The sequence below is a fragment of the Camelus ferus genome, chromosome 27 (genome assembly GCF_009834535.1).
Source record: "Camelus ferus isolate YT-003-E chromosome 27, BCGSAC_Cfer_1.0, whole genome shotgun sequence".
Taxonomy (NCBI): domain Eukaryota; kingdom Metazoa; phylum Chordata; class Mammalia; order Artiodactyla; family Camelidae; genus Camelus; species Camelus ferus.
Window position 1 is genome coordinate 10,602,497 of NC_045722.1, and position 27,314 is coordinate 10,629,810.

The 27,314-nt window shown below is 43.0% G+C and overlaps 1 protein-coding gene and 1 long non-coding RNA gene across 9 annotated transcripts in view; one reads left to right on the top strand and one right to left on the bottom strand.

Annotated features, from left to right (window-relative positions):
* The window catches only part of ZNF592 (zinc finger protein 592), a 48,489-nt gene that overhangs the window by 19,003 nt on the left and 2,172 nt on the right, over positions 1–27,314 (bottom strand). For 2 of the 8 annotated variants that reach the window (XM_032469073.1, XM_032469074.1), the window contains exons 2-4: positions 14,782–14,890; positions 10,533–10,616; positions 159–2,421 (exon numbers count right to left, since the gene is read on the bottom strand). In XM_032469073.1, the coding sequence (XP_032324964.1) occupies positions 159–2,402 (2,244 nt within the window). In that variant the 5' untranslated portion in view covers positions 2,403–2,421; positions 10,533–10,616; positions 14,782–14,890. Of the gene's footprint in view, positions 1–158; positions 2,422–3,367; positions 3,392–10,532; positions 10,617–14,781; positions 14,891–24,599; positions 24,762–27,314 lie in introns of those variants that run through there. The other 6 variants (XM_032469072.1, XM_032469076.1, XM_032469075.1 and 3 more) reach the window with 6 other exon arrangements.
* LOC116660237 lies at positions 12,946–19,955 on the top strand. The gene is made up of 3 exons (XR_004315654.1): positions 12,946–12,958; positions 16,275–16,284; positions 17,986–19,955. It is a non-coding gene; the product is annotated as an uncharacterized LOC116660237 (long non-coding RNA).

A 27,314-nucleotide genomic window follows, 5' to 3' on the forward strand; every position in this document is an offset into this window, starting at 1 on the left:
ATCCAGGCGGGTCGCTAACCATCAAGCCAGATTCCTCTTCTAAGACTCTTAAGATGCCACCACTGCCCCCATATCAATGAGCTCTTCTCTCCATGCCCAGTCATGGAACCCTGTGTGAACCAGGGGCCTGACACCTATCACAGGGAGGGTCTGCTTACCAGCCCCTCGGTTTCCTCCGTCATCCTCTGGAAATGTGCAGCCATAGCCATGTAGTCACGCATCTGCTTGTGACATTCGAGACACTTGACACTGTGCCGGATGAGCCTCACAGGGTCTGGGTAGAGTGGCAAAGCTGGAAGGGGAGGGCTGGCACTGCTCAAAGCAAGGCCATGTTTGGGGGAGGAGGGTGGGGCCGGGGCTGCTGGTGCCGGGGAGTTCACAGGGGCCGACACAAACATTTGGTCCGCAGAGATGGGCTTCACGAGCAGCTGGGAGCACTGCATGACGAGCCCCTTGCTCTTGTGGTCACGGGCGTGCCGGAGCAGGCTGCACTTGTTGAAGAAGAGCAGCGTCTGGGAGCACAGTGTGCACAGCACCTCGATGTGGACGCTCCGCCGGCCGTAGTGCTGGCTGAGGCTCTTCTCTAAGGCAAACGCATCCCCGCACTCCAGGCAACAGTACCCACTGGCCGGCACGTGGATCCTGCTGTCAGCAGGCGGGCTGAGATTTGGCGCGTAGAGGGGCACGGGGTTGGAGCTGTGGAGGACCTTGTTGAAGACCTCCACAACCAGGGGGGCGGCCTTTTTCACCTGGTGGACCAGGGGCACCGACATCTGTGTGAGCTGTGGCTGGCTCCGCCGCTGCGCTGAGGACTTGGCCGTCACTGAGGCGGCGACGCTGTGGGGGACCAGATTCAGGTTGGCCAGGTGCACAGCTTTGGGCAGGAGGTTGGCAGGGGCCAGAGTGGATGTCTGCAGTGCTGTGCTCTGCTGCTGCTTCTTGCCCATCTGTGAGCCTGAGGCAGCCCCCTTTGGGCCACGGGACCCAGAGCTGCAGCAGGAAGACGAAGATTCACTGGCTTTCGTCACGCTCTCATCCCCTTTTCTGTCACCCTGGGGGCTCCCTGAATTTGCGCCCACCTCAGGAAAGTGCTCCGCCACAGGCACGGCAGTGACCTCGTCCTCTGGCACCTCGCTTGGAGCCTCAGTGATGGTACTTCCTAGAGGTGACCCGACAGGGGACTTACAGGGATCGTCAGGGTCTGGCAGGATCCTTGTGACAGTCCGTTTGATTTCCCCTGATGATGTCTTAATGGTTTTGATTCTGACTTTGGGTATTGCTGGTGGGGAGCTGGCAGCCACAGAAGGGGAGCCTTTGCTGCTACTGTCACTGCAGATGCTCCGAGGGCTGTCTGATGGCTTGATACTTTTTCTAGTGGCCTCCAGAGGGCTCCGGGGACTCTTTGGTGACTTGGGCATTTTGGGGCTGCCTTTGGAGCCCTCTTTAGTGGGCCCTGAGGGATCCTTTGTGTGGCTGGGCTGATCCTCCTTTGTGACACTGGCTACTCGTTTGGCCTGCAGGGCCACCAAGGCTGCAACACAAGAGGACAGCTTGGAATGAGCTGGCTTCAGACGCTGCCTCGGGGGGACTGACGAGCAGGTACCGAGCTCCGCGGCAAGCCCCTTAGGCTCTCCGATACTGTTGCCGGGGTGGCTGTTGAACTCCAAAGCGTCCCCAAAGAATCGACTGGCATCCAGCTCCTTGTGAGGTTCCACTGCCTTCTGCCCACCTCGCTCGTGTTCCTGCTGACTCCCCAAGGGCAGGGGCTCCGGCTTGGGTTCTTTCTTACAAAAGTGATCAAACATATGCAGCTCTGGGACTGGAAACTTAGTCAGAGCCTCCAGGACAGGGCCCCCCACAGGCCCACACCCAGGAGGGGGTGAGAAATAACTGTCAGAGTGCTTGGGCTTTATCCCGAACCCATTATCTTTGATGGTATCCTCGGGTTCTGGGCTGGAGATTGGGCTGAACTGGTTAAAAGTTGGTAACGGCTCTGACTTGGAAGGTTCCAGCTTGCCAGGGAAACTCCTGGTACTATCTCCATTCATGAAAGTGGAATCAAACTTCCCACAGTTGTGGCCCAGGTTGTGGGGATCTGGAGGCAGGTCCGAGCCCCGGAATCCATTGTGTAGCAGGCTGGGAGCAATGTGATCCTTCTCCGCTTCAAATGACTCCTGGCGGCTGGTGTTCTTGACAATGACACTCACGGCCGGCACATCTGAGGCTGATCCTGAGTGAGACAAGGACACACTCTCATCCATACACATGCCTGGAGGTTTGAGGGGACTCTCATTCTCCTCACTGGGGGTCTGGATGGCCTCCTTGGCATCAAGGCTGGTGGGGTCTGGGATATCAAAGGCAGCCAGAAGGTCATCAAAATCTGGAGTTTTCATATCCCCCATGGCTGGACGCTGGCAAGGGCTATAACGGAAACAGAGAACAGAATCAGTGATCACCAGAACCCCACTGGGCTCCATCCAGCAACATCTTCCATCGCATACCCATCACGCTCACACACACGCAGCCAGCACGCCCATGCACAAACCCCTGCATAAACCCCTGCACTATGGCAAGTCACACACCTGAGTTTTACCCCAACAGGTTTCCAAAATGCTGGGGACATTGGGGGAGGAGTGGAAAGAAAAGTTAATATGTAGTGACAAGCCTGTCTGGCAGGCCCTAAACACCAATACCTGGAAATTTCTGGTTGGTTGCACAGCCAAAAAGAGGGTACACTCATACCACACCCTCATACTCCCTCAATTTCTCAGGGAATATCACTGCTCATGATTATAAGCACCAGCAAAAAACCAACCACTCAGCCCTTCAAAAAGAAGAAGAAGAAGAAGAAAAAAAAGCATGGCTCAGCACCTTCTTTCTTTAGAAAACTTCTGATTCATATGAGTCTTGGCTATAACTTCTGATAATTTACCGTTAGTAAGTAATCCTTAACTTTGTATAACTTGGCTTTTTGCCACATGAATTCACTCAGATCCAAAATGATTTACTACTGCCAGAATTTAAGCTGTCTCATAAGCAAACTCTAGCAAATTATATCAGCCCCTAGGTATTTTTTTTCTCTAATCAGTATCTGCTTGATTCCTTAATTTTCACCCCAAATCTGTTATTGGTTGGTGAATGGACCACTAAACCTGAGGGACAGGGTGACTCTCAAAGAAGCACACAGTTATCAATCTGGCTAGACAACAGTTCTAGAGAAGCCCTAAATTTTATTTTAACTTAATACACAAAGAAAAGAATATCCACCCATTTCCTTCATGATCTGGAGAAGTAGAGCTACAAAACTACTGCAGCAATGGAAATCCAAGGCCCTAGGAAAGAGGTCTTCCAGTAGGAAATTACTAACCTTAGGAAAGAGGCCTTCCATTAGGAAATTACTAAAACACTCACACTTAGATGAAACATGATGCTGGCTGGCTCAAACCTGCAGGAAAGAGGAAGAAAAATCCCACTATCTCCCTTGTTCTGCCCATATCCTGCATCACTTCAGCATCCCAGAGCCTTCCTTACTCCCATATTTCCTACGTGTTCATACTGAAACCTTTACGGATATAGACTGATACAACTCTTATAGAAAGCAGTACAGTAGCTGCACAGAACCAGAAAAGGAGCAAATCCTTGGGTCCAGGAATCCCACTGCCAGAAATTTATCCTAAGAACAAAATTTCCCAAAAGCTATATGCAAGTGTACAGCACTGGGGAACGGTGCACGGGGTAGCTCAGTGGTAGAGCACATGACTAGCATGCATGAAGTCCTGGGTTCAATCTCCATATCTCCATTAAAAAAAAAATCTATACAACCTTGACTTTTTTTTTTGAAGTGTACAGCATTATTAAAACAACAAAAAAAGGACAGACACACACACACAGAGAGAATCTAAATGTCTTAGAACAGGGAATGGTTAAATAATTAATAGACTATTATGTAGTTATTAAAAATACCAATTATGAAATCTACATTGCAACATGGAAAATTACTTACAGTGTTAAGTTTAAAAAAAATACAAAAATGTTGTCAGGCTGTAGCAATGTAAAACTAAGTATACATTTGAGCCAAGATTAAAAGAGAAAATTAATTATGCAGAGTGGTAGAATTACTGGCGGATTATTTTTTCATAACTTTTTTTTTGTGCTGATAGATTATTTTTATAAGTTTAAAAAGGGAAAATAAAGAAAAAAAAAAAAAACCACTTAGAACCACAGGGGAGCATTTGGCATGGCAGAAGTATATCTGTTACCACCCCATGGGATCAACACAGGCTTGTAGGTTTGGTTTCTTGTCCCACCCCACCAAGCCCCAGTAAAACACATCTATCTGCCTGCTTAAGAGTTCCCACAGAAAATGAAATAGACTCTCCATTGGTAAGAATCTAATTATGGTAGAGATAACAATGAAGTGAAATACTAATTATCTTTTTTCTTTTTTTTTCTTTACTTTTTTTTCTTTTTAATAGGGGGAGGTAATTAGGTTTATTTTTTACTTATTTATTTAATGGAGGCATTGGGAATTGAACCCAGCACCTCATGCATGTTAGGCATGTACTCTACCTACTGAGTTATACCCTCCCCCCTGAAATACCAGTTATCTTAACTAAATATGGGCTGGCAGACTATCTCACTGAAATGAGATATAAAGTTACTGGACAACAAATGATTGTCTTGTAGAATAGGAAGTGTTGGAGGGGAATATATTGGAAATAAGTGGAAGAAATCAGCCTCGCAATACCGGAAGAACTGCTATGCGGGATGATCGCAACTGTAAGGGAACACCTGTGTGATATTTGCTTCATAAGCTTCTCTCCCCCACCGCCTTTTCTTTATTATTATTATTTTTTACTGTCTAGGAAAAAAAGATTGAGGGAGAAGGGTGGATAGCTAGGTTGTCTTAAGGAGCTGGGAAAAGCAGGTGGGGGAGGAGGAGGAGTAGTTGGGGGTGTGCACAAGGATTAGCGAGGAGGCAACTATTGTCTAACTCAAAGTCACAGGGACTTGAAGCAAGATGTCACATCTGAAGAAAGTAATGTTTTCCACACAGAGAAATCTCAGGGACTGACTGAGAATGGTCAGAGGAAAAGGTATCTTTTACTAGGAAAACCAGAGCTAATAAATGGTATGGCAACTCAACATCAGCAGCAGGAAAAACTTTTATAACCTTTGAATTTTAAATACCAAAGTTGACACTTTTAAAAGCCAAAGATCAAGCCTTGTTTTCTGGTTAGCCTTAGTAAGGAAAACTAAAACAGCAGCAATCGATACCTGTGAATAAAGGACTCACAGGGAACCTAAGTGTTTGTATTTCTTTAAACTTTGCTCTAAAGTATCACACTGTTTATAAGAAGAAAACAGAAATTAATCAAAATGTAACCTGTTAAAAAAGCAAAAGAGAAACTGTAAAGAAAAAGACTATGAATAAAAAGTTCTATTCATCAAAAACTTGCCAGCACATAGTTAAAAGACAAACAACCAAAAGGAATATTTGCAACTTATGATAGTTACTATCATTAATATCTTTATTAATATATAAAAGGTCCTTTAAAACTAGTTAGTAAAAGATAAGCAACATATTAGAAAAATGAGAAAAAGTGATGAGCAGGCAATTAAAAAAAGAACAACCACAAACAGACAATTAATACATAACAAAAGTTGCAACCTCACAAGAAATTAGAGAAATACAAATTAAAATGAGAAACATCTTTGACTTATTAAACTGACCAAGATTTTCAAAAAATAATAATCCCCAGTGCTGGCACAGATGTGGCAAACTGAGCATTTTGAAAGTATCAGAAATTAACATAAGGTGTTTAAAGAGGAATTTAGCTATGTGTACATAAGGCCCAATAATTCCACTTTCAGATATTTATCCTAAGGAAATAGAGATGTATGTGATAAAGATAATCATTATAGAATTATTTATAACACAATTATTTTATAATAAAAAATGAGACACAACCTGAAGTTCCAACAGTAGGAAACTAGTTCTATAAATTATGGTATATTTACACAATTAAATTCTAGGCAGCATTACAGTTCAATATTTAAGGCTATGAGAAATGCTCTTAATATAAAATGAAGGGAAAAGGATACTGAAATGTATACATAGTACCATCTCCATGTAAAACAAAAAATGTTAAATATAGTTTTCATGAGAAAGGCTGGAGGAATACTGTAAAATGTCAAAAGTATCTCAACAGATGATGAGATTTTTTTTTGTTTATCTGCATTTTCAAATTATTCAAACTACTTCTTTCAAATTGTACTGTTTATGTAATTTTATTAAATTATATTTTTAACATTCAAAAAGAAGAAAAAATTAGGCAGGCCAGAAAATTTGAGAAGTTTCTTACAGAGGAACCTAAAAATCATTACTATACAACTCTTAAAGCACGTCTGGCATGACTCAGCAAGGGACTGCCTGCTAGACGATCAGTGAAGCACCTTAACTAAAATTAAAGGTGTAGTCAAAATAATAAGCTTCAGCATACGCCAGTGTCTGCAACTGTTGCAGGCAGCCAAAGTTGAAAACAGCAAACCACAGACAGCTGCCTGTCTTGCCTGGGGGCAGTACCCAGGACCCAGAGCCTGGCGATGGCCCCTGCCCCATGTCCAGGAACATCATGGCCCACCCTCCGGAGCACTCAGCAGGGCTCACCCTGAAGCACCTAATCAAGCAGATCCAGGCATGGTGAGCTTACCAAGTGGTCTGGAGTGGCCTAGTCAACAGGGAAGGCAGGCTCACCAGTTCTCTGGGGACTAAGCTGAGAGCAAATTTCACTCAAAGGTGGAACCATGCCACAATATGTGCAACCCCCCTTGTGGGTAAAGAACAACTCCAGGACTGACAGATTGACACTATGTGCTCTCTCAGGATAAGTTTCTATTCAGGGAATATCTGGAAACTTAAAAAAAAAAAAAAAGTAAATATAAATTCCCATTATTTTTATTATAGGGTCTACTAGTTGCCCAGGAAATTTTACCAAACACTTAAGAAAGAGAATCAACTGGGTGAGAGGGAGGGAACACTGTAATTGTGAAAGGGCTTCATCAGGCCTAATTAACCTATTAGAATTCTTTGAGGGGATACAAACAATATGATTATGGCAGAACAGTAGACAGAATTTCTATAGACTTTAAATGTCAAAATTCCACCAGAAAACAACAAACTGAATTCCATGTTGTTGCTGTGCAGGGTGAGTGCATGTGTCCTTATGTGACTGTCCTTTATGGGGAACTATGAACAGTGACATTTTTTAACCCACTGAACAGTTCTGGGCTGGAGCTTAATGTTTTCATAAACTGTCTAGAATGGTAATTCCCCACCCATAGGGGTCCCAATTTCATAACCACAAATGTGTTTCCAATGAGCAGCCATTAAAAACATCACTACTGAATGAGAGTCCCTGAAAAACTTAATTTGAAAAGGAGGTCTTATACTCAAAATGCTTTGGGAACCAATAATCTAGCAGAAAAACATTAGGCTGTAGGATTCATGAGGAAAGAAGCTTATCTGTCTCATTCATCACTGCATTCTCCATTAGGTACTCAATAAATATTTGTTGAAGCAATAAAATAAAACCTTCAAGACTGCAAATGGCCTTAAAGCTGTTCCAGAAATCAAAACTGGAAATTAAAAGACAAGTTCTCACGAGGCCATATGAATAGGAGAAATTATGGCAACGGTGCATCAGTGAAGGCAAATGTGAAGGAACATTTAGGGAAAAGCAATTTCAATTATACATTTAGAATAATGGATTCTAAGCTAAACTGTTCAATAAAGAGGTATCAGCTTAGACTGTTCCCTTAAGACACCACATTGCATGTTTCATTACAAAAGGCTCAGAAAATACTGAGCATTTTCAGAAAGGATATTGGAAACAAAATAAAACTTGTGATCCTGCCCTTATTCAAAACCACTTGGCAGGGAGGGTGTAGCTCAGTGGTAGAGTGCATGCTTAGTATACATAAGGTCCTGGGTTCAATCCCCAGTACCTCCATAAATAAACAAACAAACAAATAAACAAACCTAATTATCTCCCCCCTCAGAAAAAAAGCTGCTTAAAAAAAAACCCACCACTCAGTGTCCAGAGTGAGATGTGCTACACAGTTTTGGTTCACCACACCTTAATAAACACATACCAGCGTTGGAAGAGGTCCTGAGAAATGAGACTGAGTAGATGGGAGAGCTTTCTAATGAGAACTCTATTTTATCCTGAAGAGATACAGATTTAGGGGAAAAGGGTAGGGGGTATAAATGAAGTAAAGATTTGTTCATCAAACCTCAAAACACTAGAGAGGAGAGGGCAGTATTTTTAAAGTTTGAAATAAAAGTTTTAGACCAAAAAAAAAAAAAATTACTTTATCCATTGGTCAGAAAATATACTGAAATTGTTACCACTTAAATGTAAAAATATAGTAACGTCCATGCTTATTGAAATCTAGAAAAAAATGTTAAAGGCTAAGGAACTAAGAACAAGGTATTGTCACTAAACCCATGAGTTTTCTTTCTCTCAGCATTGAAGCCTCTGAATTTCAAATGACGTTAAACTTGGTTATCTGCGTTTCTTATCAATATGAAGTTCAGTGAGACAGATTAATAAAAGTTCCCTAACAGGACACCAAGGAGGCAAAGGCACTCTAAATTCAAGAAAAATCTGATCTCTATTCAGTATATTCTGTTTAATGAGACATGGAAGCAAATAGTATGTCACGGATTTAGATAGTGAAAATAAAAGACTGCATGCCTTAAGGAACACTGTGCTGTAAGACAACAAAATTAAGTTTCCTTGAATTTGCCATTGCTTGTTGGATGAGGACTAGAAAGAAAGGATGTATACATGTATGTTTTACAACATGTAAGTGAGCTCTTTACCCTGCTCCCCCACATGATTGAATATGGCTTGGATATTGACATAATCTGTGTTCAATTATTGTTATAACAGTTAAGAGTTTAAAAATGGATAAATAAAAGTTATCCTCAGCTTTCTATTTTAGAAGCAGCATTCCCGGGGACAACAGAGCAAAAAATAACTCAGGCTGTATGAAACAGAGAGAGAGAAAGAGAAAGGGAGAGAGAGAGATCACTTGGGAGACACTAAGAAAGTACCTGAGCTGGTTCCTAGGTGGGAGAATTTCTGTACCAGGAATGGAAGAGGGCAAGGGGGAAGGAAGCACCAGAGTAAGCTGCTGCTCCATGACCTGCAGGAGGTTTCGTCCAGACTCTGGCTGGAACACTGATCAGAAAGAGACACTGCTTCCATGGTTGGTAGAAAATGTTGCTCAGTGAAACCTTAGCTGGATCAAAGGAAATGGAAAAAAAGAGTTCCATGTTCCTGGACCCAGAATGAAGCCCCAGACTGGGAATAGTAGAGCTAAAAGAAAAAGAAATTATGAACCATAGAAAACTAGTTTTCACCCTTGTGCTGTCACTGATTACCTGTGTGAGGATCTTGGGCAGGTCTTGGTTTAATACATAAAATTAAACTAACTTGAAAGATCTCTGAGTCCTTGAGCAGGCTAGGCTACAACAGCTGGGCAAATTAATCTAGAATTATTAGATTTCTATTGGATAAAACTTAACTCCTAAAGTGGACAAGCAGACTGCCATATACATACCACTGCCCTCCTGAATACACATCTTAGGCCTGCTTGTAGGTCTGACCCCAAGTCATAGGTATTCTGAATCAATTCAATGCTTCATTTCATGAGGCACCTGGTATTCTAATCATTAGCAAAAACTAGCATAAAGAGATTCTCAGCAGGATACAAGAAAACAGGTACCTCAATGGACTCAGGCAAAACAATAAGGCATTCCACTTGTCTTCCTCTATCTAGTCTTGGCCTCTCCAATGCACACTTTGCCAGAATGGCTGCTGTAAAACACTTATCTGATCACAGAGATGTCCCTGCTCAAAATCCCCATCACCTTCAGGATAGAGCTCAAACTCCTCCTAGCATGCAGAATCCATCCCCACCTGGTCTGTGCCCACTTCTCTAGCCACTTCTCAGGGTACCTTTTGGTCACTGGTGGTTCTCTCAGACTTTCTCATGCCTCTATGTCAGAGTCCAAGCTGTTCCTCCTGACTGGCCCCAAACACAAAGTGGCCTGAGAACTCCTTCTCATCCCCAAGCTCCTGCCCCAGGGCCCCTCCTCCTGGATGCCTTCTTCTCCTCCCGTCGTCTGTGGTAGCACTTCCCACAGCGGGCTGGGATCCTGAGTTTTCTTATCAGTCTGTGAGCCTCTCCAAAAGTGGGGTCATGTCCTTACCTATATTTTCAGGACCTAACACACCTGGCACCTGGTGGCCTGTGGGCTGTCACTGCCCGCACCCCTCCCAGAACCATTCTGAGAGGCCCCTCCAAACCTCTGATTGATGCCCCTGCCCCTGCCTGCCCTGCTCCAGGTGCCCCTCACCCAGAGGCAGCTTTTCTTCTCCCCCTCCAGGCCCTTCCACCCCAACCAAAAATTCCATTTCCCAAGAAGAGAATTACATTGCAAGCATTCTAACAAGACTCACAGAATGTTAGAGCTGAAGGGGACCTCAGAAATGACCTGGTCCAGTGGTTTCCAAACACCCGTCTGCAGACTGCTGCTGGACTGACTGCAAAAGAATAACATGGGGGAGTGACTTTAAAATGCAGAACCCCACGCTCCACTGTGGAAATTCTGATTCAGTAGTTCTGGGGTGGATCCCTGCATTTTGAAAAAAGCTTCCCAGTTGATTCCAGCGCACTGGTCTAGTCGAACCTCTTCATTTTATACATGAAGAACTGAGGCTCAGAAAGGGGAAGTTCAACCATCAAACATTTACCAAATGCCAAGATGTATGCCCGGCACTGGGGACACAAAGGGAAGGCACACACAGACTCTGTTCCTGAGTGCCCCCCATGCAACCCACTGAAAACGCCCAACAGCCACACACCTGTGGGGGCCACTGGAGGCTCATCAAGGGGACACGGGCTTCCTACAGGCAGGGAAGGGAGGACTTTCTCTGGCTGCCCTTGTCAGAAGCCACCTCACCCTCCCTTGTACTCCCTTTTGTTTCACTTATTCCTCCTCATGGTGTAATTTTCTACCTTTACTGTAGATATTTCAGTAAAACATTCCCTCTTCTGCTGTTTCAATAGACATACACTAAATTATTAACTAGTTGGTATCCCCTCCACTCCAGACTTGGATGTCCACTTGGATAGGCATCTCAAATCCAGCATGTCCAAAATCTAACTCTTGATTTCCTCCCACAGCCTTTCTCATTTCAGTAAACAACAACTCCATCTTTCCAGTTGCTTGGGCTGAACCCTGGCATCCCTGAGTCCTCTCCCTCAAACCCTTCACCCAATCCATAAGCAAATCCTGTCAACCCTGCCTTCAAAATATATCCAAATCCAAACATCTCTCATCTCCTCCAACTACCTCCTTTTCAATTCCCACAAAAGCTGCCTTCCTGTTCTTGCTTCTATCCTCACCTCCACTACTCCCTCTCAACACAGCAGCCAGAGCGCTGCTTTTAAAACATCCACTACATCATGTTCCTCCTCTCTTCAAAACCCTTCAACATCATCCCACCTCACACAGAGTAAAATCCAGTCTTCACCCCAGCCTACAGGCCAGGATGATCTTCTGTCTCCTCGACCTCTCTCTGTTGCCCAGTCTGCTCCAGGCTCCTTACTGCTCCTCAAGCCTGCAGGGCATGCTCCTGCTCAGAGTCTGCATTCCCTCTGCTTGGAATGTTCTTCCCCCTCAGACCTCTGCGGGCTCACGCCTCACTTCCTTCAGGTATTTTTCAAACATCACTTTGTCAGGAGCCTTCTATGACCATTGCGCATAAGATACCAATCCCCACCCTCACCACCTCACCATCAAACTCTGTCCCTTTAGTCTGCTTTGTTTTTCTTCACAGCCCTTATACCACCTGACACATAATACAATAGCTCATTTATTGTCTGTTTATAAGCTCCAGGATGCTTATTAGAAGGTAATCCACCATTAGAAAGTTCTCATCTGTCCAGAGGTAAAATTGTTGAAGGGTAGTCACAGATTCCTAAGCAGGCTTATTACCAGTCAAGCAGCTGGCTAACCTGCAATGTTATTTGTGTTTTGCTTTTTAAAACTTTTTATACATAGAGAGATCTTGAGTGGTGATGAGACCTTGCCAGTGGGAAAGGGTCTATCTGAAGGAGCACTTGTCTATGAATCTTGGGCTCCTGCAGGGCTGTTTAAGTTAAATATTTTATTGGTGGAAAGTGCCTACTGGCTAATGTCCCCACAATAAGGTCATCTGTCTTGAGGATGGGATCAGTGTGACGCTGGTGGAGAGAGAAGGCTGGCCATGAGAACCACAGGGAAGAAGAGGGCACAGGGTGGTATTGAGTCTTAAGAGGCTGCAACTCTTTGAATATAGTAAAAACCATCGAATCATGCACTTTAAATGAGTGAATTGTATGTCATGTGAATTATATCTCAATAAAGCTGCCATATTTTTAGAAAAGATAAAAGGAGAAGAGGGGATAGGACTGAAAGAAATTGGGATCGTACGAGACTGTACAGCTGACTGAGATGATACAAATGGAATCGAGGCACAGGCAACAAAGTTCAAGCAGAGCTAAGAACTGAGATAAAAACCGACACTTGGTAACCTGTACTCCCTTTACCTTTCACTATGTGCAAACAGATCTCAGCGCTAACTGGGCACTGCACTGTGTTAAAAGGGAACAAGACCCAGAGACAGAAAAGACGGGAACAGGACTCCTCTTGTTCACAGGCTATCCTTGAGGAGTCCCTCCCACTGAGCTTTGTAAAAGCATCATTTCTTGGTGGTAGGGACCCCCAAATTTAAGCAAGAAGTCAGTAGTCTCAGTCCTGCTGGGAACCAAGTCTCCACTCCCTGAACAAAAGGACCCCAAACAAGAAAAGGTAGCCATTCCACAGAATCACTATTTCCCTGTCTCTGGTCCCCTTGTGTTTGGTGGCTCTGAGTGCATCAACCTCATCTATCACAGGCAAACTACAGTCCCAAAGATCCCAAAATTAAAAGCGGGAATGGTGGGGTGGGGAAACATGTTATTAGTCTTGGGGTATCTCTGCAGTTCCCTTAGGTCACCGAGGAGTTTAGGAGCTGGTGAGTCAAGGGCCTGGTAGAGGGTTCCTCCCCAGGTGTTCTGTTTTCACTCCATTTTTCTTTTTCTTGAACCTCCACACACACATATATACATACTCTTCTCCTTCCCATCCCTCTACCCTCCTACTCCTTCCTCCACGCCCCTCTCCAGCCCTCTGTCCTTTTCTCCACGGCCTCCTCCACTCTCTCACACGCATGTTCTTCTTTAGCCCCTTCTTCCTCCCTCTTCTCTCCCTTCCCTCTCAAAAGAGATCTGGCTGGGCTCTTTGACCATGGCTGCTCAGACCTAAGGGCAGTCAGCCTCCTGCAGGAAAGCAGGGCACCAGCCAAGGCAAGCTTTTGTTTTGTTTTGTTTTGTTTTGTTTTTTGTTTTTACCAACAATCCGGCATGGCAATGTACCCAACATCCAGGTATTCACATGTGTGCCCACTGTCTATGTCCCTGGTGACCCAAGGGAATGACAGGGAATCATGATCCAAAGGAACATCCCTGTGTGCCCTTCTACCATCAGACAAAATGGAATATTAAAAGTGCTTATCTTTTTAAGATATCACCTGTGAAATGTTTACAGATAAAATGATGTGATATCTGGGATTTGCCTCAAAATAGCACAGGGCAGGAGGAAGCGAGCAGGGAGGGCATATATATATATATATAAGTGAAGTAAGATTGGCCATGAATTGATAACTGTTGGATCTGGGTGAGGAGCACGTGGGGGGGTTATCATATTATTTTCTCTACATTTGCACATCTCCGCACACTAGGGACCAGTATCTCGGATAGTGGACTCTATGGATCCAACTGCATAACCACCAAGGTCACACCCATTAGGATAGCTATTATCCAAACAAAACAAAACAAGACAATCCCAGAAAATAACAAGTGTGGCTGAGAATGTGGAGAAACTGGAATACTGGTGCATTGCTGGCAGGACTGCAATATGGCCACTATAGAAAACAATATGCAGTTTCTTAAAAAAAAAAAATTACATGTAGAATTACCACATGATATAACAATTCCAATCCTAGGTATATATCCAAAAGAACTGAAAACAGGGTCTCAAAGAGGTATTTGTATATGTTTATAGCAATATTATTTACAATACCCAAAAGGTAAAAATAATCCAAGTATCCATCAATGGATGAATGGATAAACAAAACATGATATAAATATACAAAGGAATATTACTCTGCTTTAAAAAGGAATGAAGTTTTGACATATGCTAAAACATATGTGAAACTTAACACATTATACTAAATGAAATAAACCAGATACAAAAGGACAAATATCGTGTGATTCCACTTACATGAGGTACCTAGAGTAGGCAAATTCATAGAGACAAAAAGTAGAACAGCGGTTACCAGGGGATAAGGGGCAAGAGAATAGGGAGTTATTACTTAATGGGTACACGGTTTAGTTTGGGATGACAAAAAGGTTCCAGAGATGGATGGTGGTGATAGTTACATGAATATACTTAATGCCACTGAACAGTATGCTTAAAAATGGTTAAAACGGTAAACTTTGTTATATATGTTTTACCACAATTTTTAAAAATATTAGTAACTACCAAGGAATATTTTTAAAAAATCACTTGTGTTCAAACTCTCAGCTCTTCAAGGCCAGCTCAGGTCAGCCTAGACATCATACCTCAGTGAGGCTCTCAAAACAAGGGTGTGGTGAGTGTTGCTGGGGGTGCAGAGCTGTGGAGAAAGGAATAACTTCTACCTAGGCACATGGTCTAGTTTCCAAACACCACCTAAGGAAAGAAGAAAAATAAAATGTTTTTTAATAGGCCTGAAGGTTAGAGTGAGTTAACAATAATAACAAAAGTGGGGGGTCAGACCCTGAGAAAAATCTCCAAACATAAATTCAAAGCAGGCCTCAAATGTAGTCAAAGATAAAACTTTTCCCAGTCCCAGATCCTGTCCCCTTCCCCTATTGTAGTGTGGTGGTCCAGAGCCCAGACTCTACCTAGGTTCAAATCCCAGTCCTACCACTTACTAGCCATGTGACCTTGTGGGTTTCTTCACTTCTGTGTCTCAGTTTCCCCCTATGTAAAATGGGACTGTTATAGGAATTAAATGAGTTAATACTTGCAAAGCTCTTACAACACTGCCTTAAACATAGCAAACACATGTGTTTAAGTATTATGCCACCAAGCTCAGTGGCCAGCAACCTTTAGCTCATCATCTTTCAGAGTGCCCCTGCAGACTACTGCTTCCCTAAACATCAGGCTGATTGGAAGCATGCACGGGGGACAGACACTGGGTAAGTGAGGGCCAGATACTCCTCCTCACAACTCATCCTCCAGTGCTCAGGAGGGCTGCTGATGCAGAGGAAGCAGAGGTCAGGAAGTGGGCAAGGGGACAGCGGGGCAGGTAGGCTGGGAGAAAGTCACAGGTAGGGGAGAGGCAGGGAAGGGACAAGCACCAAACGGGGGATAAGAATGAGAGAAAACACAGGAAATGCTGACAGAATCCACTTCTTAAAATCTAGGTGGTTCTTGCTAAAAGAGAGAAAAGGCCACAACTAGAAATAAGAAAATTATGAAAGGGAAAAGCTCTCCAACAAAGGCAAACATGAAGTTAAGGTGGGAAACCATCCACACACAAACTAATAGGGAAGTTAAAAGACAAAAGTAGTGAAATCATCTGTATCCACAATAAGCAGTGAAAGGACACACAAACCATTAGATATAAAAGATGATATTAAAACTGGGTGGTCCTGTTGAACATCAGAATCACCTCGGGAACTTTGGAAACTACTAATGCTTGGCCACAACCTCCTAAGATTCCAATTTAACAGGCCAGTGTGGAGAAACTGATTAACAGTCCATCAGGTACAAGTACCCACAAATGACAGAATAAAAACTCTCTTCTAATTCTACTCATTCTCACTCCAATTCTGCATCCCCTCACTTGACTTCATTTTTGTCTTAACTTTGACAGGTCAGCATTTAGTTTGGATTCTACATAGAGAGATATAGACAACATTAAGGAAAAAATTTAGAAGGGACGAGAAGGAAACTCATTATCCCAATTCTACAGAAGGGAAATAGAGAAAAAAAAATTTTTTTTCTCTGCTGTTTTTCCTTTTCTCATTTTGGACCTCCACATTTCAAAACATAAACTAACCAGCAGACACCATGCTGTCCAAATGAGAATAAAGATAGAGATCAGGGGAACAGGTAGGGGGCTGTCTTCAATCTGATGTTCAACGTAAGTTAGTTCTAGTGTGCCTCATTATTGATTCCAGGGTAACCTCAGTTCCTGCAGACACTGGATTCTGTTGTGTTATTCACACCGCCTCTGTGTCCAGTAACACAGCGCGGCTATAGAGAAGGGTTGGCAAACCTGAGCACCAGGCTTCACTGACCCAGGCTGGCTGCTCTTCCCAGGTTACCCTACCACATTTACAAACTTGGATTTATAGGAGCTTTACAGTTTATAAAACACTACTCCCACTTCACAGGGAACTCACCAGTGAGTGGCAGAACCAAGCCTAATGCTCAAGCTCCCACTTGCCTCCAAGGACCGAGCTGCCCTTCCACTCAGGAACTCTGATCCAGGAGGTCTGATTTCACATTTCAGAATTCCCAACATCCTCTTCTTCCCAAGGTGCTACTGTATACAGCACACATTTTCCTTCAGTGTGGTAATGAGACATTCACTATAACCTTTGCCATAATTATGACACACCGTAGGGTGTTGAAAGACCGAGATGAGAAAACAACGCATGGAACACTGTTCTAGATTAGAGGTTCTTCCAACGCCAGAAAGATTAACAACTGTCAGAGTGAGGAAACCATTAAATGTAAGCCGCTAACTCTACAAGCAAGGAAATGTAGGCTCAGAGAAGCGAGGTAATCAAATGAGATAAAGTATATAAACTGAAGAGTTTTTATTACTGTGAAAGATTTCTGTTATTCCTGGCAAGATGATGGGCCCTGCCTTAGCCTTCCCAGAGGGCCTGACGTCTCTTACTCCCAGTTACCCATTCAAATCTCTCCATCAAACACTGAGTCGAAGGCCAGTAAGCCTCAGACTAGTGATTCTAGCTCTGGGAGCACATTAGAAACACCTGGGGAGCAATGCTAATCCCTAACCCCACCTCAGACCAATTAAATCAGAATCTCTAGGGGATGGAGCCAAGCATTTAAAAAAAAAAAAAAAAAAAGCCCATGTGATTGATGTTGTCTGGGGTTGAGAATCACTATTTTTAAATCAAAATGTGGTCCAGGGATCACTGGCCTCAAAAATCACCCCAAAACCTTGTTAACAATGCTGACTTCTGGGCCTACCTGGAGCCTGACTCAGAAGGAGTGGAGTGGGCCCCAGAAATCTGAAGTTGTGACAGTCACCCAGTGGTTAGAGAACAACAGCACTGGCACTGAGTGAGCCCTAGCAGCCACATGTGTGCTCCAGCTGACCCTGGACTCCGAGATGGCCCGAGCAGCTGGCCTGGGAAAGGCTCCCGGATGAGTCAAACTCTTTTGCCCATGCAGAGCTAAGAGCCACGGAAGGAGCTCCACTGCTTCAGTCACCAGAAGCCAGTCACCCAAAAAAAAAGGAGGAATCCATCGTGGCTCCACACAGCCGCCACGGGCTTCGCATCTCACCCAGAGCTGGGGCTCAGGCCCCCACTAGGAGGTACAAGCCCAGTGGGACCACCAGTCTCCCGTACCTCCCTCCTCCTCACTCCAGCCCTCTGGCCTCAAGGGCTTTTTCTCTGCTTTTCCGGCCACCCTGGTTGCTCTTCCCTCAGATAAATGTGCAGCTGCCTCTCTCACTCTTTCAGATCTCTGCTCAAATATCTTTTATCAGTGAGACTTCCCTATTTAAATTAGAAAAGCTGCCTGCCCACCAAAGCTCCCTATCCTCTATCCCTGCTTTGTTTTTTCTCCATAATACTTTTCACCGTCTCTCATACTTTATGTTTTACTTGTTTACTACCTATAAGCCCCCACACACTAGACTATGAGCTCCATGAAGGTAAGATTTTTGTTTATTTTGTCCCCTCTTATAGTCCCAATGCCTACAGTACCTGGCACAGAGCAGGCACTCAACATTTTTTCTAGGAATACATCAGAAACACCAAGCTCAAAACTTAACTTGTACCAAAGGATCATAAAGAAGCTCATTATACCAAAATCACTTCTCTACTGATCTCATCTTGGCAGAAGCCATTTTAAAAACAGACTAGAAGCCTAATGAAACAGAAACCATTTAGAAATAAGTATTTCCAGTCAAATTAATCCAATGTAAATGGATTTGTGAGTCAAAGACAATTTGTTCTGAGGAATAGATAAAACTATGAAGACAGAAAATGAAGTTGAAAGAAGGTAAATGAACAAATGGATTTCAGATACTGTGCTGGTATACGTGTAGGTTTGGAGAAAACCTGAGAGCACTCACAACTGCTTCTGGACAGGGAAGTTTCCCTCACACCAGGGAGAACAGACGGGCTCCAATCCTAGGTTATAGGAGGTGAGATACAGGCCCAGTACATGCTTCCCACCAGACCCATCAACCTAATGAATCTGGGGAGGACCCTCCTCTTTTCTTGCTCCTACTTACCACCACCTGCTTTCAAAACTCATTTGAAACCACAGACAACATTTTAAGCTCTACCAAGTCAGGAGTGCCGGAAGCTTTTGTCAAGGCCACACAGCAATTGGGGAGAATTCTGCAATTACCAAGTCTCACTGATGTCATCTGTTCCAGGTCACGTCTCCATCTTTGTCCTTGTTACCTCTTTCCTCACCACCTCTGGTCGCTCCCCACAGTCATCCTGTATGTCTCCTCCCACCCCAGCTTCTGGCCACACTGCCCTTTCCCACTCAATTTCCACAATGCACACACACTCCACACATGCATGTATGCACATTCATTCAATAATATTAATTGAGCACCTACTATGTGTCAGGCCTTGTTTTAGTCACTGTGGATACCATGGGAACAGAACAGGCTAAGTCCCTCCCCACACAGTGCTGACATTCCACTAGAAAGAGACAGACATTACCAAGCAAATTCACATGTCAGGTAGTCATATAGCCTTTCTCAACAGCAGCTCAACTAAAATCAGAAGTTGGAGTGTCTACATTCTCAATTCTAAAGCAAGCGAGAGAACAAGCCATGTAAACATGACAGAGAAGAGGTTTTAGGCAGAGGAAGAGCAAGCAGGAAAGCCCTGAAGAAGGCAAGTACTTGGTGCATTCAGGGAACCCAGACCAGAGCAGAGGAAGACACAGGGGAAGGGCTGGGAAGCAGATCGTGGAAGGTCACCGCAAGGACTGATTTCCTCTCGTAGATGGAAGGTTGCAGGAAGACCTGCCGTGGAGGAGTGACGTGCTGTGACTTACACTGCAAAAGATCACTCCCCTCAGCCTGTACACTTCAGCTGTCTATCATCGAGTACTAAAATCAGGAGGGACTTGTTTTCTTCTTGAATCTTCCCAAATTTTCTAAACTAAGTGTATATTATTTTTTCAATGAAGAGAATACAGTCTTCCCAACCCTTTAAGACTGAGCCCAAATTCCACCTCTGCCTCAAAGCCCCCTGTTCCAGGGCTAGGCCATGTTGTACCCAAGCCCCAGCCAGGAGGACCACCAGAGTGGCCCCAGAGTTATCAATACCTGCCTGCAGCAAGTACTGTTCATGCAAGTTTCTTTTGCTTCCCTCACTTCTCTCCTGTCATGTAGGAGCACGTCCCTTCGGACACTCTTTCCCCCAAGTGCCTGCCTGGGTCCCAGTCTTTCTCTCAGTTGACTTAATTAATTTCTGGTAATTAAAGCTACTGTTTGGTGATGAACTGCTAAGAGACTGACCTCTCCCATGGGTTGTAAATATTTTAAAAGGGGACTCTAAGTGGAAATGCAAGCACCTTAAGACTCAGAGGAATGGAGCTATAATCATGGAATGATAGGCACGGGGATTCATATTTTGTGGGCAGGTGGCTACTCTTTCTCCTAAAGGGTACAGGTGCTTAGAAAAGCAGTGTCAAAGGGAAACAAAGTAATGAAAGATGAAATTACAGCACCGCCTCCCTCTTCCCAAACAGCAATTTAATCCATTTTGGATACCAGAGAATGTTCCCCAGAGGTAACCCCAGTCATCTCAGAGGGGTGACCTGTGTGAAAGTAACCACCACCCTCAGAAAGAAAAGCCCCCCTAAGATACTTCTGGTCTGGAAGCAAATTGTTCTCTAATTGCTTTCAGTGGGAGAACTCCTCGAAGGCAAAGTTCATCTCACTTGATTCTTTTATGCTCCACAGAGCATCCAGCTCTGGGTTGGGCTCCGGGTGGGCCTTTCATAAGCAACTGCAGATAACTGATCAATGATGGCCCAATTGCAAAAAGGCTCCAAAGGATTTTATGGGTTTTTGTTTTGTTTGTCTTGTTTGAGGGATGGATAATTACGTTGGTTTTTTTTTTTTTCTTTAAATTTATTTTTTTAAGAGAAGTACTGGGGATTGAACCTAGGATCTCATGCATGCTAAGCATGCACTCTACCACTGAGCTATACTCCCCTTCCTCCAAAGGATTTTAAATACACATAAACATTCTAAGAATAACAGTAGTGTTAATCACACACCTAATATTTTTAAGGGCCTGAAGATTTATAGCCTTAATGAAGTCTCAGACAGTGAAGCAGTTTTACAACCTCAGCCAGTACAGTTCAGGTTTGGGGAGTCTGTCTAACAAGGCAAAGGCAGAGAGCAGCCCATGCCCACACACACCAGAGCCTCAGCTGGGCCAAGCCCCAGACGGATCTCAACAGCTGCTCACTGCCCACCCCTGGACTCCCTTCTCCTTTGAAAATGCCAAAGCTCTGCCTCAGATGTGTTTTCAGGCCCTGGAATAGCCCTCAGAGGCTTGCAGATACAATGGACGCCTCCCTTCAAGCCCTCTCTTTCTGGTCTCACTCTGCCCTTTGGCTTGCTAGAGAACAGTGTCAACTTCAGGAACTGAACTGGCAGATAGGAGTAGCCTGCTGTAAACTGCAGCAAACCACGGCAGTAAGAGCGGAGCCAGAGCCCACTCCATTGGCACACGTTCAGCTCCAGCTTGCCAAGGGCAGTGTGGGTAAACTGTTCCTATGCCTAAAGACTGGATGGAAATGAAGAAGAAATAGCTCCCTGCCTCACCACCAGGATAGGCTGAACCTCCAGAATGAGGGAAATTCCAGGAATGTATGCGAGGCTTACACACAGGAACCCCTCTTGTTAGCATCCCCATGTCAATGTGTGGGAGACTGAGCTCTAAGGTCCATGGGAGGGGGCCCAGGACCATGTCCAAAAGGAACGGATTTGTTAGAAGCACTCCCCTGCAAAAAACACCCAACAAATGAAACTAGAAGTCAATTCGCACTTTTCTCATCAATCCTTCCCAGATGGGTGCAGCCTTGGCTCCCTAAATTTGGGGACTATCTCAATCAGAGGTCCTGGCCTAATTTTATCTGCCTGGGAGAGCTGTCTTTACTGCACACCTAACAAAGTCAGTGACCAAGGAGGGGTGGTTAGTTCCAACGTCATACCTCTTCTACAGGGATGTATTTCTGGGCAGTTTGAGTTTTTGCTTGAGGGCATTCAATAAAATTAAAAACACATTTACCATTTGTCTATTTTTGTAAAGACAATATATAAGCCTATAGAAAATTCAAATGAAACCTACAGCCTGCATAGGACTCAATGGTGAAAAACTCAAAAGCTTCCCACTAAAATCTGGGACAAGACAAGGATGCCCACTATCACCACTCCTATTCAACATAGTCTTGGAAGTCCTAGCCACAGCAATCAGGCAAGAGAGAGAAATAAAAGGGATCCAAACTGGAAAAGAAGAGGTAAAAGTGTCACTATATGCAGATGACATGATACTATATATAGAAAACCCTAAAAGGCCCACACAAAAACTACTAGAAATAATCAAAGAATTCAGCAAGGTTGCAGGTTACAAGATTAACGTTCAAAAATCAGTTGCATTTCTTTACAATAATGATGAATCAACAGAAAAAGAAAGTAAAGAAACAATCCCCTTTAAAATAGCACCCAAAGTAATAAAATGCCTAGGAATAAATCTAACCAAGAAGGTGAAAGACTTATACACAGAAAACTGTAAAACACTGATTAAGGAAATTAAAGAAGAATTTAAAAAATGTAAAGATATCCCATGCTCCTGGATTGGAAGAATCAATATTGTTAAAATGGTCATACCATCCAAGGCAATCTACAGATTTAATGCAATCCCTATCAATATGTCCCCCCAGGACATATTTCACAGAACTAGAACAAATCATAATAAAATTTATATGGAACCACAAAAGACCTAGAATTGCCACAATATTACTGAAGAAAAAGAAAGAGGCTGGAAGAATATCTCTCCCAGACTTCAGACAATACTATAGAGCTACAGTAATCAAAACAGCACGGTATTGGTACAAAAACAGACATATGGACCAATGGAACAGAATAGAGAGCCCAGAAATGAACCCATAAACTTTTGGTCAACTAATCTTCAACAAAGGAGGCAAGAATATACAATGGAATAAAGACAAGTCTCTTCAGCAAATGGTGTTGGGAAAACTGGACAGCAGTATGTAAGTCAGTGAAGCTAGAACTCTCCCTTACACCATACACAAAAATCAACTCAAAATGGGTCAAAGACTTAAACATAAGATAAGATACGATAAACCTCCTAGAAGAAAATAGAGGCAAAACATTATCTGACATACATCTCAAAAATGTTCTCCTAGGGCAGTCTACCCAAGCAATAGAAATAAAAGCAAGAATAAACAAATGGGACCTAATTAAACTTACAAGCTTCTGCACAGCAAAGGAAACCATAAGTAAAACAAAACAACAATCTACGGAATGGGAGAAAATTTTTGCAAATGAAACCGACAAAGGCTTGATCTCCAGAATATATAAGCAGCTCATACGACTTAATAAGAAACAACCAAACAACCCCATCCAAAAATGGGTAAAAGTCCTAAACAAGCAATTCTCCAAGGATCAATAGGCACATGAAAAAATACTCAATATCACTAATTATCAGAGAAATGCAAATCAAAACTACAATGAGGTATCACCTCACACCAGTCAGAATGGCCATCATTCAAAAATCCACAAATGACAGATGCTGGAGAGGCTGTGGAGAAAGGGAAACCCTCCTACACTGCTGGTGAGAATGCAGTTTGGTGCAGCCACTGTGGAAAACAATATGGAGATTTCTCAAAAGACTAGGAATAGACTTACCGTATGACCCAGGAATCCCACTCCTGGGCATATTTCCAGAAGGAACCCTACTTCAAAATGACACCTGCACCCCAATGTTCATAGCAGCACTATTTACAATAGCCAAGACATGGAGACAGCCTAAATGTCCATCAACGGATGACTGGATAAAGAAGATGTGGTAAATTTATACAATGGAATACTACTCAGCCATTAAAATCAACAACATAACACCATTTGCAGCAACATGGATGTCCCTGGAGAATGTCATTCTAAGCGAAGTAAGCCAGAAAGAGAAAGAAAAATACCATATGAGATCACTCATATGTGGAATCTAAAAAAAAAAACCAAAACAACAACAACAACAACAACAACAACAACAAAACAAAAACAAAAAACAAAAAAACAAAAAAACAAAAAACAAAGCATAAATACAAAACAGAAACAGACTCATAGACATAGAATACAAACTTGTGGTTGCCAAAGGGGCCGGGGGGAGGGATAGACTGGGAGTTCAAAATTTGTAGATACTGACAGGCATATGTAGAATAGACAAACAAGATTACACTGTATAGCACAGGGAAATATATACAAGATCTTGTGGCAGCTCATAGCAAAAAAAAGATGTGACAATAAATATATGTATGTTCACGTATAACTGAAAAATTGTGCTCTACACTGGAATTTCACACAACATTGTAAAATGACTATAACTCAATTAAAAAAATGTTTAAAAAAAAGAAAATTCAAGTGATAGGCAAGAATATAAAGAAAAAAGTAAAAACCACCCAATCCCACCACTCAGAGATAAGCAGATCGTACAGTAAACTCTGTCCTGCAGAGGAAGCAAACCTATTCTGAGTGAAACCTAGAGTGGTTGCTCTTGCATCTCTGGATAAGCTTGTGGATTTAGTTTTGCAGAAGACCCTTAATGCTCCCCTTGACCCACTCAAAAAAAAATTTCAAGGGGCTCCAATAATTCTGGAGCTCACAAAGAGACATAACAAAGTTATACAGACGCCCTGCCTCACACACAGACTAATTTGAGGCCAGGAGTTCAGTAGACATACTCCTTTTCTTCACGCAACATTGTGGCAGTCTTTCCACAGTCAGTCACACAAATACACATCATCATCCTTTTCATCTCCTGGAGCATGTGAATGAGAGGAAGGGGGACACCACTTCCTCTTGATACAACACCTGAATCTGACATGGAGAAAGCAAAGGACTTACCCAAAGTCACACAGTGAACAGAGGACAGCTGTTCTCTAAGTGCTGATGGGTTTGAGGAATGACTCTGTGGTGACACCAAACTCAAAACGTGTTCATCAACTTTTCTTTCAGTCATAAAAAGGATCCGACCTGTCATTTCAGCACACACATAAACACTTCTCACTGTCAAATAAAAGCGAATAGTTGGCTGAAATAGCACTTTGATCCCTAAAAACGTTTCTCAAAATTAATAAACTATTGGATATCACATCCTACACTCCTAGGACATAAAGGGGGAGAACAATGGACCAGATGCCCACAAATGGAAACATGCACAGATTGTTCACAGACATCAACACTCAGAACTCTCTCCCATTAAGGATATTCCTATTTTTGCAGGAAAAGAAAAAGTTAAAAGTCACATATAAAGATAGACCTTGAGATAAAGGCCTAATACAAACACTAAATATTAAAATGTTAACAGTAGCTCTAGGTTATAGGATTTATCGGTTAGTTTTATTTCATTTGTATACCTATCTGTATTGTCTAAATTTTCCACATGAATATTCTTTAGTAGAGTTTTAAAAGAAAAATAATTAATCCACAATCTAGGTTGGTCTATTTGGGTTTTATTCTTTGCTGTAGGGAAAAATAGATTCAAAATTCTAGAGGGTCCACCACTCTTTCCAGTTTCATGGAAGCAAAAGGAAGTGTTAAGATGTAGCTCAAACCTCATGAAGATTCCAATCCAATAGGAAAGTTCACCATGACCAGGTTGAGTAGAGGGTAGGAATTATTACCTTCTCTTCTGTCTCCAGTGTGTAGGGAAGATAAAAATTCTAAACCAACCGCTTCTTCAAGTGCAACCAAAAGCCTCCCACCTCTTTTGAGAGTTCACAGACCTCTGCACCCAGAACAATTTCCAACCTATCTGTCCACAACTACCTCCCAGACCACAAAATTATCCATACCACTTGGAATATGCATACCTTCTCCAATAACCCAATTCTAGGGAATACCCCTTTCCAATATTTTATTTCTTAAAAAGTTATTCCTCCTTTTCCTTAAGTTTCACAAACACAGGATCTCACCCAAATGATACAGAAACATTCACTCTATCGATTAATAATCATTGTTAACTACACTGTACAAAGCTTGAAGAAAGATTCTGTTAACAGAAAGGGTTAGTTTTCATGGAGCCTGAGAAAAACAAAGGGGAATTGAAGAGCAAGAGTTTGTTAGTATGTCCCAGCCCTTGCCAGAAGTGGGGGTGGGGACCTAGGGGGGAAAGGCCATGGCCAAAGGACAAAACATCTGTCATTCTGCAGTTTCCTTCCCCGTGGCTAGTTAATGCCCTGAGTTTATGCATCAGTCTCTTCCAAGTTTGGTTAGTCAGTCTCCCTGGACCTAATCAGCTCTGAGTGCCCTACAAAACTGAATTTCAGGCTTATGAAACTGAGAACCAGAACCCACCTAAACAACGTCACCCCCCAGGATGATATCTGTCTCCACTCTCTAACTGCAACACCCATCAAGGTATGTATTAGATGTATCTAATACTCTCGAACAGGTCCTTGTGGCTTACAGAATTAAATCCAAACTTAACCTGCCTTTCACAGCTCTAACTCAGCTTCCCAGCCTCATCCCTTGACAAATCAAGCCTCTCATGCAGGCTCCATGCTTTCACACATGACTCTCACTACATAGAATGTCTTTTGTCCAGTTTATGTGCCTATAAAACTCTTACTCTTCCTCCAAAGCCCAGTTCAAAAGTCACCTTGGCCTTGAAGCCTCCCCTACTGCCCCAGGCATCTCGTTCTTACTCTTCCAAAAGCTCTCGAAGTACAGGAGCTTTAGAGAACTTGTTAAGTACATTGTAGCTCATTCCTTTAAATATCTGACCTCCTCTGGATACTCTTAGCTTCTTGAGGGAAGTAACTCACATTGTATCCATAAGCCCTAGCAGTGTCAAGACTGAAATGGGAGATCAATGTTGAATGATTGATCACATGGAACATTGACATTATTTAGAGGAAAAGGGAGGGAAAAGAAGCTTCACAATATTCAAGAATTAAATTTTATCTGTATATTTAATCTCATCCAAAATGACAAGGCTGAGAGACAGGCAGCATGGATGTTTCAAAAAATTAAGTCATTGTAGCAACTAACATTTGAGCTAAGTTAATTTGATCAGCACAACACTCTTAGGAGGCAAGTACTTTTATCCGCATTTAAGCTGGAAAAAGCTTGAGGCTTTTCCAACCAGAAAACTGAGGCATAAGAAAGATTAAATAACTCAGAATCGTTCAGTTAGCAAGTGGCAAAAGCAAAATGCAAATTCAGTAGTCTGGTTCCAGAGCCAGTGGGTCTGGAATCAGGAAGATCTGGGTTTGAATCCAGATTAAGTTACAAATGTGGCTTTGGATAAGTCATCTACCTCCTCCGAGTTTGTATACGTAAAGGGGGCAGGACAACCCCTTTCTCTTAGAGCACAGAGAAGATTAAATTAAATATGATACTGTTTGCAAAAGTCTCTAAAATTGATTCTCCCACATAACAGGCACTCCATAAATGTTAACTATTTTCCCTTCTCTTCCTAAAAGCTGGGCAAAATGGTCTCTCTGAGGAAGAGGATCCTCCCCAGCCTGCTGGAGGCTTTTCGAAGCTGATCCAGTGGTTAGGCCACTCGGGACACAGAAAGCCTTGCCTTACCTGCTTATCTCTGTCCATACCAGA